Source organism: Aureococcus anophagefferens (assembly GCF_000186865.1).
Source record: "Aureococcus anophagefferens unplaced genomic scaffold AURANscaffold_7, whole genome shotgun sequence".
NCBI classification, from domain to species: domain Eukaryota; class Pelagophyceae; order Pelagomonadales; family Pelagomonadaceae; genus Aureococcus; species Aureococcus anophagefferens.
The window spans coordinates 207,234-221,603 of NW_008705567.1; the positions used below are offsets into that span (position 1 = coordinate 207,234).

At 54.3% G+C, this 14,370-nt stretch overlaps 2 protein-coding genes across 2 annotated transcripts in view; both read right to left on the reverse strand.

The window, feature by feature from the left end:
- AURANDRAFT_71429 (hypothetical protein) overlaps positions 1-7,690 on the reverse strand; it is a gene marked incomplete at both ends in the record, with an annotated part of 23,068 nt that extends 15,378 nt beyond the window's left edge. The window contains 3 exons of the mRNA XM_009038164.1: positions 6,816-6,873; positions 6,927-7,425; positions 7,471-7,690. Of these exons, the coding sequence (XP_009036412.1) occupies positions 6,816-6,873; positions 6,927-7,425; positions 7,471-7,637 (724 nt within the window). The remainder of the gene's footprint in view (positions 1-6,815; positions 6,874-6,926; positions 7,426-7,470) is intronic.
- Positions 7,691-10,920: 3,230 nt separating this feature from the next.
- Positions 10,921-12,985, reverse strand: AURANDRAFT_53377 (hypothetical protein; the record flags this gene model as incomplete). Its single annotated transcript, XM_009038163.1, has 2 exons — positions 10,921-12,113; positions 12,582-12,985. The coding sequence occupies 2 exons, from the start codon at positions 12,913-12,915 to the stop codon at positions 11,272-11,274; spliced, it is 1,176 nt and encodes a 391-aa protein (XP_009036411.1).
- Positions 12,986-14,370: the final 1,385 nt, after the last annotated feature.

The window sequence follows — 14,370 nt, forward strand, 5'->3', positions numbered from 1 at the left end:
GGTGTGTACGCCGCGCGTGTCGCTGAATTACCCGAATTGCGGGCTCGTGCAGATGGTGCTCAATTGAAAGCTGATACAGCAATGGAGACAGCCAAAAGCTCGGCGGCTATGAATGTGGCGAAACTGCGAGACGATGTTGTAGCGTTACGGCGCGCCCTGGTGGTGGCCAACGAGGATCAGCGCCGAGAGAGAGAGAGGAATGCAGAAGAGGCGCTTGCCTATCGGAGGCTCCATGAAGAAGCAGAAGAGTTGCGACGGGCAACATCGATGCTCACGACCTCTCTCGGGCGGCTAGAGGAGGAGAGAGAGCGATGGGCTCTGCAGGAAAACTCTACAAGAAGCGAAGCGTTGAATTACAAGTCGGCATTGGAAAAGTCCTTAGTAGAGACAGAGCGCCTCCGCGCCCTTGCCCAAGACCTCGAAGAGAGGAAAAAGGACGAGGGTAACGAAGCACTCAAGGAGCTTGAAACGAAGCTTGTAGCGATGCGCAAGGAGAATACTCACACCCAGGCCCAACATCGCGCACTGCAGGTTCGGTATAGAGCGCTTGCATCAAATACTTCGGCACGTGATGTCCCAACAGAAGAATCCAATCGAGCAAAAGATGCCGCAGCGGCAAAAGTGGTCTCAGAGGAAACCAATGGGATGGGCAGCAGCGATATGAAGTTCGATGAGCTAATTGGGGGTGCCAACGAGCTAAGCCCAAAGGGTGAAGATGCAAGCAAGTTGCACGCGGGCGGGGGGCATTTAAAGAACAGGGAACATGCCAAACACAGGGAAACGCATGGTCCACACCATCACATGAAGAAGCACCACGCATCCATCATCAATGAGCATCCAACAACACAGACTGTGACTATTGAGGTTGAGTCGGAGGACAGGACAATGTTGAATGAATATTATACTCCTCCTGGAATTCATTTCATTGGTCGGGGTACATCTGATGACGTGCCCCCTTATCTGCGAATTGAAGGTCATGTCAAGAATTGGGTCCTTAGTAAGCGTGAGACAGAACGCATGATCAATGATGTCTGGGTGGGTAAAGAGAGGTTTGAGAGCCAGACCGGCAGTCGCGAGCCACTTTCAAACTACCTCTACCAGTATCTCTCCATTCGCTTTTCCTCGCATACGCTAGCTATTGAATGGGGCTACAACTTGCTTGATTCTCTCGAGAGATACATCGCTGACTCTGATTGCCGTCTTTTCCTCCAGATCCTCAATGGTAGCCTACCAGAAGAAGTTCGAGTTGATCAGCTTGCAATGCTCGCAGATGTTGTCACAACCATGGAAAGGGAGGATAAGACCCTGAACAACGGCAAAATTACTTCCAGCCTAAGTCTCCCAACATTCACCACGGCCCTCCGCAAGCTACTCAACACGAAGTCTGAACACAACTTTTCGCGCCTCGTGCGACAGCTTCAGATCGAGGCGCAGTCCAACAAGTCGAGAGTCGTTCACTACTGTGAGCTTCTCCAGTCGGACTCTCAGGGGAATCAAGGAAAGTTCTGCGAGCTTCTCCGCGAACAACATCTCTCAGAAATTGTCGCTTTCTCCCAGCATGTTCAGGCAACGATTCATGAGGCAACCGGCAACGGCAACGACACCGAACTGCCGCTTCCAAGGCTTCGCGAGGCACTCGTGAAGGCAGACCCGGAGAAGCCCCGGGCGGAGGTGAATGCATACCTTGCCCGTGGTGCTGGCGTTGAGCCAAAAGAATTGGTTGAGAAGGAGCAGAGTAATCAGCTTTGTGAAGTCACTCGGTTTATTAAGAATCTCAAGAGAGGTCTTCTGAAGCGTTCGACCCCCGTCGTTCCTGGCCCCGTTGGAGGAAATGGTGGCCTCCGCTAGGAGATTTGTTTGGTGTTGGCCTTGCCCGTGCACTGTAGTGTTCCCTTGCCCGTGCTGTCAGCACCAACAGCCCCAAGCGCACCAGAGCTACAGACAGGGTCGCTTTTCGAGCTCCGGAGGGGCGATGGCTCCTCCGGACTCGCCACCCGGGCGCGTCCGCAGGAGGCTTTTTTCGAATGGGCCATGCCACCAGGGACCAGGCCCAGTACCACCGTGACGCGCTATTGTTCATTCTAACCCGAAATTCGGCCCCTTCGTTCATGCCCGGCGAAGCGACCACTCTCGCCACAAAGGCGATCTCCTCTGTATCAGTGCGCACAAAGGCGATCTCCGTTGGGGGGCAGTAACGTTACACAGTGGAGATGTAGCATGCGACTCCCGACCCGAACTGGCGACTCGCGCTCTTAACATCTCCCGCCGGCGGGATATGCTAAACGCCGCTTCAACCTGGGCTTCAACCTCAAACCTTGCACTTCAACAGGGACCCCAACACAGCCGCTTGCCCTTCAAAAGGGACCTCAACACCGCCGCTCACGCCGTGCGGGGGACCTCTGACGCGCCGCCCACGCCTTAGGGGGACTTTCAGGGGGCGCGACCCGCCCCAAACCGGGCGTGGCCGGGGCCATAATTCACAAATTTGGCCCATACACAGAACGTCTGAGATCTCGTCCGACCAATGGGTTCAGCGGATTGGATTCTTGGATAATATATATTTCGTTCTCTACATGGGGCACGATTTGAGTTCCGGCGAGGACCCCACGCAGACGGTCGACGGAGGACCCCTGTGGGGGGGCGCGCCGGGCGACCCCAGAAGAATATATAATAACTCCTATGGCGCCCGCCAGCTCTATGGTTGTTTCGCGCACTGCTCTGTATCCTGAATATCCTCAGGCTGGCCGCCTGATATATCCTATCACACACTAATTGCCGCTGATGAAGCCGTGGAATGCGCTGCTAGCAGAGTCACGGGTTGCCGCTGCGTCGACAACAGCGTTGCCGAACCGGCCCAAAATGGCTCCGACAAACAACATTACTTCAAGTCCAAGGCAGAACCGCTGCCCCGAGGGAGTGAACCGTCGGCCCACGTCTATACCGAAAGTGTGGCAGAGCTTAATGTCAAAGATATTGCAGCGTATAGATCATTACTTGGAACCCAACAAGTCCAAACTGAGCCACGACTTGAAGTCAAGAGCACACGCAGAATGCCAGAACGCCATCTTGGGATGCAACACAGATGATGGAGTAATACTTGCGTTACGAAGGCGTGCGGAGCGAATGCTGTGGAAACTTGATGATACCATACTTACACGCATCGCATTGCTACCACCATTGCAGACGGGGAAATTACGGAGCACAGAGCAAGCATGGATGCCGAAAGAATCTGTGGCTGCAGGGACGCCCGATCTTGCTTATCTATTGGTGCACATCAAGCTTTTGGACACGCTATATGCCGTAGACTTTGAGGCCGTGGAACGTGGTGGAAACCTAGAGAGTTCAGTGTCACAACTACGAATCGAGCTAGATAAAGAAAGAAGCACTATGGAATCTCTGGAGAGAACATACATACGGGAATTGAAGAGAACAGAATTCCTTGAGGCGACTATAGAAGAGAACAGGGCCGATCGTGAAGCTCTCGTGTTGGAGATAGACGAGCTCCAGCGACAGCTACTGGTTGAAAAGATAAGCACACGGCGGCAAGTGAACTCAGCTAAGGGAGTTGAAGAAAGCGCAAGCGAGCTAATTGAGAGTCTGAGAGCTGATAAAAAACGGCTTGAGGCGCAGGCACGTAATGCTCTGCGCACGGCAGATATCATGGCTGCATCGCTTACCTCTCTCCACACTGAATGCGATAGACAACAGCTCCTTAGAGAGCGGGCAGACAATGAAGTCAGGGGCGCAAATATGAGAATGGAGGTGGCACAAAAAGCTCTGATTCACGATGAACATCACCAGGAAGAGTTCGAGCGCACCCTTGCAAAATTAAGTGAGGCCCGTGCCCAGATTTCAGCGTTAACCTCTCAAAAAGCTGAGGATGAAGGAAATTTCCATCTTGAGCGACGGATGCGAGTCCAGGCGGAGATTCGTGCCAACAAGCATGTGAATGAATTCGCGAGTATGCAATCATACGCCGAGTCAGAAAGAAATGACGCTGAGAAGCTCAGGGGAGAAATCGTGACATTGCGCCTTGACCTCGCTCGTGCTAAACGCAGTCTCAGAGATCGCGATATTGTGCAGAGAAACATACGAACGGCGGGTGAGTTAGACCGAGTCATGAATGAAGAGATGGATCAGATGCTTGAGCGCCTAGTGCAAAAACTTGCCCAGGCTAGTGATGATGCCAACAAGAAAACGATTCAACACCAACAGGAGATCTCACGCATGGAACTCGATGCCAGCAATTCACCTAAATGCCAGGTCAAGCAAACGCAGAGAGGCAGGCGTTCTGGACAGAGTGCCGCCCCTTCACCTGCACCGATTGGTTCGACCCTAGCTCTGGATAAAAATACGGTTCCCAACATGGGCCTTTGCAGCTTTAATGCCTGAGGCTGATGCTATGGAGGGGACTGAACGAACAGCAAAACATTGGGCTGTTCGACAGCTCATTCTTGACGAGACAGGTCCCACCGCTACGTCGAAGATCAAATGGGATTTCCGGGCAAGGCGCTCGCAGTTGCCATCCAAAAGCCATCTAGATAATCTCCCGTGCGCCAAACCCCGCGTCCTCATGCCCCAAATGGGCAAAATTGTCGACTCTTCTGGCTTCGAAGCAACCGTATGATGGTCAGAAATGCTTTGCCAGAAGCGCCGCATGCTAATGTTAATGCTGGAAGGCCTTCGACACTCCTCAGCTGCGCCCCTCAGCTAGGCCCCACTTCCCTTCCAAAAGTGACCGACAAGGCCCAGGAGATTTTTCTTTGCGGGCCGACGAGGCCTTGGAGATTCTTTTTTATACGCACGTTGTTCTATCATGCGAGGCCCGGGCGGCTCCGGGTGCGGGCTCGTGCGGGGGCTGGTGTTGTGTATCGCGCCTGCCGCGCGCACTCGCAGCGCTCGCACATTTCGTACATAAACCACACGAAACGACCGTCGACCGACGGGCTGCCCCGTTCGACGTCAAGATCGCCTTCTTATCGCGGACTAAGACGACGCGCGCACGTTTTCGCGGACGCTGAGCCTCACCGCGCGGTTAGTCCGAGATAGGAAGGACTCCAGACCCGCCCCCGGGGCCCCGGTCGCAGCCCATAACGTGCGCAGGAGGTGCTTCAACGCGATTCAATTTAAGATTTAGCGTCCGGTGGTTAGAATGAGAGTAGAGACCGGTGCAACACCATTCAAACACACATCTTATGTCCGAGAGCGCTCGGGGCTAGGCTTCCTGGCCACCCGATTCCTTTGCAGCATCTTTGATGCTTTTTTGGATATGGGGCGACGCCCCACGGCCACCCATTCATTCAGAGCTGTGCAAAGAAGACCTGGAGCCATTCGGACAAAAGCTCGTTCCAACTTCGACCTTGAATGGTATTGCCCCCCGGTCTAGAGTGAGCACCATTACTTGGCAGCGTGCGACTCTGTGCCCCCCGGCGGCGCCAGCGCAACCGACGTCGCCAACAGCGAATGCGGTGGAGATTACGAGACCTATCTAGCGTGTCCTTCTTGCATGGTCATAGCATATCGGTCTAGGCGCTCAAAAGAGAGCCCGAGGGCACTGTCGGCTGGGGTACGATCAGAGCGACTCCCAATGCTGGTGGGATGGCCGTTAACCTCACAGTCCACCAATTCGTTTTGAGGGGTGGAAGCGCAACGCTGAATCTTATGCAAAAGTTGGGTTGCACGTCTATCACCTTCAACCCATTCAGGGTGATTCATGGTGAAATTAAGAAAGCTTTTCTCCATCTTACCGTGTTCAGTGGGTTTGAGTCCCTCGGTGGGAGAGCCATACTTTGCATTTCCGTATACGTCAAAGTCAAAAAGGGAGTGACCAAGCACCGAGCCAAGACCATCAATGTTTACCGTGTTCTCCTGGACGAATTGGAGGATATTCGGTGTCGACGAAGATAAGGAAAAGCACAGGATTAGAGGAGCAAAAAGAATGGACATCACTTCGTCAAGAAAAAGCCATACTTTGTATCGAAATGCACGTGAGAAGGCTTCACTTACATCACGTGTGTGTGCCTTTCCACGCCATTCCTCAGGGAAGTGGTGGGTATGCTCTGCGATGCGCCGCATTACAAGCTCTGCGGCATGCACTGGGTCGACGCTCTCGTCAAGTGGATGCGATCCGCTGGATGTTGTGTAACTTCCCTTCGAACAGTCTGCTTGAGAGCTTTGCGGAGTAGGTGGAGCAAACACAGCTGTGCCACTATCTGTGGCCTCTATTGGAGCGAAGGCTCGAGCCATTGCGAACACAGCCGAGCCAGCCCCTGCATACCAAAGCAGGTTACGTTCACCTAACCTGATATAAAGCAGAATGGAATCGCCACCGTCCAGAGCAGCGGCAAGAGCAAGGAGAACAGCTACAATAGCCCCACTAACAAATGCAATGCAATGAGCCAAAGCAGCTATGACAGGTTGGGGAAATAGCTTGAGATAGATATCAGCTGGCTCTCTACTTGCAGCAAGACGGGCTTCAAAAACATGAGGCAGTTCATTGAATTCTCTGAAGGACCATTGCGCAACAGGTGACCACTCGCGCGGACCAAGATAGCGTCTCTTATCATGCCATTCCTGTGCATGAAGGAGGAAAAAGTGCATTGTCATAAAAGCTGCGACAAAGGGCACGAGCGCAACTTGGATCAGCCCAGCCCAGACAAAGCGCCGGCTGAGCGCCACGTTGTCATCCAAAAAAGCACGGCGCACGACAAAACGTCGCGAAAATATATGGTCTAGAAGGCAAGAGTGCAGCGACCACTCGAGAGTTTTGGTGAGCCGGGCTCGTGCTGCGATTGTGTCCAGGGACGAAATGAGACCTGTGAGCGACTCTGGCAAGGGCAATGTCAAGTCGAGGATGTTTGCGTTGAGCATTGCCTGGATGTGTCAATATATCTCCTGGAATTAAGTTATCTGACGCGGTGCATTGCAATCAGATAATTTTCTTTCCGCATTATCCGACACGCAATGTCATGAGCTGTGATGAGAGCATCCTCATGCAAGAGTACATCTTCTGGTGCATCCCTGCGAGTGGCCATCTCGATGTCTCCGGCAATGAGAGTTCTGCTGGCGGCACCGCCAGTAGTCTGGAAAGCCTTCCAAGGCGCGCAACCTCGTCTTTGCAGGCACCCCAGCCGATGTACCACCTCGTTCCATCTGAGTGTTTGAAGCTCCCGGCTTGAAATCTGCAGCTCTATTTCATAGAAACGCCCTATAGCCCAAGCCTCGCGGAGTGAGAACATGCTTGCCCCGCAAGTCCAGAGCCAATACAAACCAAATACCGCAATATACGCAAGCGCCAATACGTCTTGCCCATACTTCGCTGGATCGGCCAAAAATGCACTCCGGACATAGCTACCTAGCGACAAGCACGAATCCTCATCCTTGCACTGGCGGAGCTGGGCCCAGTTTACAAAGGCAAATAAAAACCTACTCGGAGACTCGTGCGTGCAGGGTAATGGAAGTGGGACAAACGTGGAGAAAAATATAGTGAACGCAAGAGTGAAGAGATGCACCAGGCCCAATACAAGTTCGGAGGCAAAGCCCTTGCGATGCCAATATCGATAGACATTGGTGAACCAGGCGTCTAGATCGTCCACGAAGATGGTCTCGCTTTCCTCTTGCAAGAGACCAAACTCCATGACGAAATGCGGAATTGCATTTATTAAATGAACTGAGCTACCCAGCTGGTGCCACACACCCAAACTATCTGGAGCGATTTTGGAGATATTTTGGACTAATCAGAGGGGGTGCTGCGGCCACTAGACGTCAGCCCCCCCCGGTGCGCACGGACGCGCGCGTCGAGCGGCCCGAGAACGATTGGCGCTGTCGACTGCTACCTCTAGGAGGGCCGGAAACGCTCTTCTTTGTTTCGTAGACCCGACTTCGCGCGCGCACGCGTCGGTCGACAAAGTGGCGGAATCGGCCGAGCCCGTGCTCCGGCGGATCAGCGTTTGAATAGCTTCTTTTGCGACTGGAGGCTCGTCATGGTGGTGCCAGTCGATGGTGCGACGCACTCTTTGTGGTTCGTCGATTTTTGGGCGACTCGCGAATGTCCGCCGGGCGCCGAAGCGCTTCGACCGAAAACGCGAGCCGCGGTGCGCCTGTGGGCGCTGGCGGCGGTCTGGCTGTCCTCGAAGGCGTGGACCATATGTGACGAGCGGGCGAAGGCGTCGGAGTCGCCCCGGGTCGCGAAATCGGCGTGCGAGAGGTTGTTCTGGTCAAAAGTGGCCTCAAATAGCCCGAAACGAATGATTTCGGCGCCAAGCGCAGCGTTTCGCGTCGACCGATCACCGTCGCTGTGTTCCGCCGGGCGGTTCGAGCTCCTGCGCGGCGATCTACACCGTCTCCGACGCCCACAATGTGCCTGACACTCGCCGAAAGCGTCTCGGCCGAGAAGCGGCGAATGGTCTCCGCGGCCTGTTTCGACCGCGTCCGGGCCTCGGTCGAGGTTTGTGCGACCTGCCCGTCCGTCGACGGTCCCGACCGCAGCCGCGGGCGGCTGGATCGCCGCAGAGAGCGCCTTGGAGCGCCTCCAGGGGCTCAGAATAGCTCATTTGTACCTAAATTTGCTCCTGCAGGCTCTGTAGCCACCCTCCGCGGGCCGCCCGCGCAGGCCGCCCGTGCTTTCCTGAGAGCCACCCACGTCGCGTTCGTTCACGCTCAAGCAGGAAGTTGCGTGGCTAAGCTCTAGAGAGCCATATGGGAGTGCTTTTAGGTGAAAATTGCATTTACGGCAGTACAATATGTTTCCGGTAACGGGCTAGTGAGTTTAGACCACCTATCATCATCCAGCTAAATAAAACTGCTGGTTGTGGTGGTCCTCTCCCTGCTCGCCGCTTCCCCGGGGTCCGGGGTGGCGCGGCTTATATTTTTTGGGTCATATGGTTTCTACTGGCATCCAAGGGTTGAGTTTGAGTGATGAGTTGCTGAGGCATTCTTGAGGGGAAATGGCAGTGTTCCTGACTTAGACGGAAAATGGAAAAGTGAGACTCGGATGGAGCTGCTATGCAGCCCTGATTCCTGCAGCCGTCATCATGACCGACGAGACGGAAACCGACACGTCAAATTTCGCGAAAATGTTTGACAGACTCCCCGCGTTCAACCCGCCCGACACCAACAGCGCCGGCGCCATCGCGCTCCGCGCCTGGGTGCGCGGCCTGACGGCGCGCCAGAGATACCCCCGGCGGTATCCCCCGTATCCTATAACACTCACACCCCGAGTCTGGCGCCCCCTAAGGCGTGGGCGGCGCGTCAGAGGTCCCCGGCGAGGCGTGAGCGGCGGTGTTGAGGTCCCTTTTGAAGGGCAAGCGGCGGTGTTGAGGTCCCTGTTGAAGTGCAAGGTTTGAGGGTGAAGTCCAAGTTGAAGCGGCGTTTAACATATCCCGCCGCCGGGATATGTTAGGCATCTTTAATTGAAACTGAGCTCAGCCTCCCCTTGAGGGAGGGTTTTACTTTGCTTCCTTTAGCTCAGGCTAGTGGGAGAGACGAAAGGCCAAGTGGACGTATATATATGAGCTATTCTGGGCCCCTGGAGGCGCTCCAAGGCGCTCTCTGCGGCGATCCAGCCGCTCGCGGCTGCGATCGGGACCGTCGACGGACGGGCAGGTCGCACAAACCTCGACCGAGGCCCGGACGCGGTCGAAACAGGCCGCGGAGACCATTCGCCGCTTCTCGGCCGAGACGCTTTCGGCGAGTGTCGGGCACATTGTGGGCGTCGGAGACGGTGTAGATCGCCGTACAGGAGCTCTACGATGTCAAACCGCCCGGCGGAACACAGCGACGGTGATCGGTCGACGCGAAACGCTGCGCTTGGCGCCGAAATCATTCGTTTTCGGGCTATTTGAGGCCACTTTTGACCAGAACAACCTCTCGCACGCCGATTTCGCGACCCGGGGCGACTCCGACGCCTTCGCCCGCTCGTCACATATGGTCCACGCCTTCGAGGACAGCCAGACCGCCGCCAGCGCCCACAGGCGCACCGCGGCTCGCGTTTTCGGTCGAAGCGCTTCGGCGCCCGGCGGACATTCGCGAGTCGCCCAAAAATCGACGAACCACAAAGAGTGCGTCGCACCATCGACTGGCACCACCATGACGAGCCTCCAGTCGCAAAAGAAGCTATTCAAACGCTGATCCGCCGGAGCACGGCTGGCTCGGCCGATTCCGCCACTTTGTCGACCGACACCTGCGAGGCGAGGCGCGCGACCCTGGGACCCGTCGACGTCCCGCGACATGTCGACGGTTTGGGGTCGTTTTTGGTGCCCGAGAGGCGTTTTTTTCGCCGACGAGAAAGCGTTGCTGTTGTGTAGTTTTTTTGGTCAGACCGTCGCGCATGGTCATGGCGACGTGCGCGCGGCCCTTTAGAGCGCCGAAAATGAGTCGTATGTCGTCACGTAAGGGTCGGTTTGGGGCTGGATTTCCCTTAGGGATCGATCAAAAGCGACACAAATCGACAGCGACATTGAAGCCCTGTGAGAATCTATTTAGATCTTCACCGCTGGCTTGCGATCCAAGGGGAGTAGAGAGACAGAGAGTCTTGTATCTCCCTAGTGGCTCGCTGGTACAGAGCCACCCAATATCCTTTCCCTTCCTTAATACTTTCTAACCCTGTTATAGTTGCGCCCCGCACTGTAATAGACGGAGAGTCTTCCTGGACCTAGTGAGGCAGATCCTCTGCCCGTTCGTCCAGTAGCCCCGGCCCCCGTATACTACGGCAGCTGAGGTGACGTGAGGATAACAGAGACGCCGGTGTACCGCCACTGCGTAACCTCGATAGTTCACCCTCGGACGGCAGGGCAGCCCCACTAGGCTGCCTCCCCGTGTCGGAGTTTACTATCTCGTTAGCTGACCGTCGGACTCCGACGTCAGAGGCTCTCAGGCTACCTCAAGAAACCCCCAAGATACTACTCCGAGTCTTTCCCTTTTAGACATCCGTTTTAGAATAGCGTTTTTTGGTACACACTAAACGCGGCACTAACGCGGCACCCCACCTAGCCACAGCCACCGTGAGCATCCTGCTATCATCGGTCCCTCTGTCTCGCCTTCAAGGTGTTGTTCACAAAGAGGGGACTCGGATTCGTAGCAAGCGCGATAGCTGCAGTTCCCCGGCGGCATTCGCCCCTATCTGCTGGACCATATCCTCCATCCAACTAGTTGCATTTGATTTGACTCATCCTGCTGGCGGACCATGCGGGTCATTTCGCGGTCCTGAAGTTTGAAACTGCCCCCCTCTAATGTGCCCCCCTGCACACGCCATCCCCATGAATTGGAGACAACTCAGCGGTGGGTGACAATGAGAGGCTCTGAAAGAGCACGATGGATGCGGCGTGCTGGCGGATTTCGCCAGTGTCTGCGGTGGAGCTTTTCTTGCTTTGGACTGAAATCATTGTTCGTGACGGTCCAAGCCGTGTTTTGGGGGGTTCCCTGAAAGTGTTGAGATCTTGTTAGCGCCTGCCGGCGTCGTCTAGCGGCAGCAATATGCGGCCGTACTTGCAATTCATTCCCGAGCACAGCTTCTTGGTTGGCAAGCTTTATGGCACGTTGAAGGCTGTGACGTGCCTTGGCGTCAAGAAGGGCAAGGTTGCCATCAATGGGACACTTGTGATAGGCCGTGGATCTCTGAGATTCAGGTCGCTCAATTGTCTCGTCCGCGGGCGTGTGGTATTGTTGACCCTTGGGGAGGCGCCTGTCACCCTTGTGGTGGTGCACATGATAATGGCGATGATGGCCTTCCTCGTCAATCTCTGATTCAGACTCCGACTCCGAGTGCTCAAAGTCGTGACGCTCAAGCTCTTTATGGAGGTCCTTGAGTCTCTTCTTCTGACGGTCGTCGGCTGCCTGCATCGTGACACTGAGGCCATTGTCTTGGGTACCGCTCACTTCAGCGCCAACGACCGAGATAAATTCACGAAAATCAATAGTGCCATTGCCATCTTCGTCGAATTCGCTGACAAACTTGTCGAATTCGGCATCATCAAGGTGGATATGATAGTGCGTGAGGGCATAGCGCAGCTCATCCTTAGTCATTGCATGATCGCGCGCGAGGTTGAACCTCGTGAAAGCTGTTCGATTATGCTTGAAGTTCGTGACAAGTTTCGTTATAAGCATGGCGCGTGCCTCTTTGGCAGTGCACTTGGGCGTAGGTTTCGGCACTTTGCATAATTCTGCAGATCCTGGGTTTTGGTTCGCTACGCCAACAAATGCTTCGCCTGCGATCGATTTCCCGAACTCCTTCACAAAGAGGGCGAAGCCGACGCCAATTCCATCGACGGGAAGATCACCGTGGCTACTCTGAACATATTTGATTATCTCCACAACTCGCTCGTCGCTTACGTGGAGGTGATAATTGTCAAACATGAGCTTGAATTGCCTCCTGGAAAGCTTAGTGGATCGACCCTTATTGTAGCGTTTGAACACCTTGTTAACTGAAGTCGAAGTTTCTGTGAGCTTGAGGTGCAATAACCGCAGAGCTTCTTTTACGGACAAAAGTGTGGGCCTGGGTGCGCTGTTGACCGCGTGCGGTACACCTGCCGTGCATAGGCCAGTTGATTCCCTTACCTGCCAAGGCGCGCCACAGATTGCTTCACCAAACCAATAAAGGAATTCCTCGTAGTTAATACTGCCACTGTTATCACAGTCAAGTTCGCGATACAGCATTTCATAGTCCTCCTCAACAAGCTCGACGTTTAGGGTTTTGATAAAATGTCGTAGTTCGCTCTTGTCTAGACAACCACCTTTATCCATGTCAATGTTACGGAACGCTGCACAAGCAGACTTGTACTTGCCACCGAGGCGCCTTGCAACTAACTCCTTTATCTGCTTTACCGTATAGCGTGGTACCTTGGGTACATGGCACGGCTGACGCAACGCATTTCCAAATTCCTTCTTTCGTTTTTCCTGACGAATCAGGTGTGCGGTCATTATTCCCGTGTCACGGTAGCCTGCGACAATGTCCCCGAATGCGTTGACGAATTCGCGATAGTTGATATGGCCGTCGCCATCCTTATCTAATGCGTCGAAAAACTCCTTCGCCTTTACAGGTGACATCTCGAGGTTCAGTTGGCGAAGTGCGGCATGCCACTCTCTTGCGTCGATGCAGCCCGATTTATCGTTGTCTGCGACGCGAAAAATTCGTCTGACAGTCCGAGCACGTGTCATCAATATCGTCTCCATGGCATTCATGAAGTCGATGGTTGTCCAATTCTTGTGATAATTATAGCTACGCTCCTTGCGAATCTCCTCGTGCTTCTCTGCGCGCGTGTCCTCTGCAGTTGCTAGGGCCGATTCCATGCCACCGCCATTCTCAAACTTGCCACCAGCAATATCAGCGCCGAAGTAGTCATTAAATTCCCGATAGGAAATCTTCCCCGAGCCATCAGTGTCAATCATAGCCATTAAACGGTCCATGTCGCCTTCACTCAGCTTAATATGATAATTTTCCAACAGCGAGAGGAGCTCATCCTTCTCCAGTGTTCCAGAGCTATTGCGATCCAATGCACGAAACGCTGTTCGAACTTTCATGTGTTGCGTCGCCATCCGCGCGCGTAACTCCGACACTGCCGACTCAAGTTCCATTTCCCTCAGCCCATTACGCAGGCTTCGACTTGCCACATTCGCCAGGTGTGACTCTTCGCCACGAAAAACATCCATACCTTCGTAACCACCGCCGCATATGCCCTCTCCAAACGCAACTCTAAACTCACGGTAATCGATCGAACCATTTTTGTCGATATCTATCAAATCAAACAGCTCCGTTACGACCTTTGGACCCACACCCACGAGGTTCAGATTGTGCAGTAGCCGTCGGATTTGCGTTTTGGTAATCCGATCTTGCCTATAATGTAAACTTGCTGCGCTGATGCCAAGCACACACTATTATGGCACCGCGCTGCACCCGGGCTGAGCGACTTCGCGAAAAGCGCGTCTTACCGAGTTCGATTGTGTCGCAAATTTATCACGCAACGCGTCCATCAGAAGGTCAGCGGTCCACGTATGTAACCGACGCGGCTTTCGTTTCTTTCGAGCTATATTCTTGACGAGGGGGGGTGCACCCGTGCCCAAGGGTCCCGCTACCATGGTCGCTAAGACTCAGTACTGGACCTCCGGTAGGGGCGTGCGTTGTCCTAACTCGTCTACATTTATATGACGAAATAAGTAAGAAACTACTACTGTCCTGGTCAGTCAGATAATGCTGGATAGGGGGCAGTTATGACAAGATCGGTAAGGACCGACCGACCGACCGGTCGGCCTCAGTGAGCTACCTGCCTTAGTAGGGCACATGTCTTCCCTGGCTACTAGGCTACTAGGTAACATCTACCTCAGATATCTGAATCTGCAGATACAATACATTCTACGACGGTCGAAACTTAGGCGCCA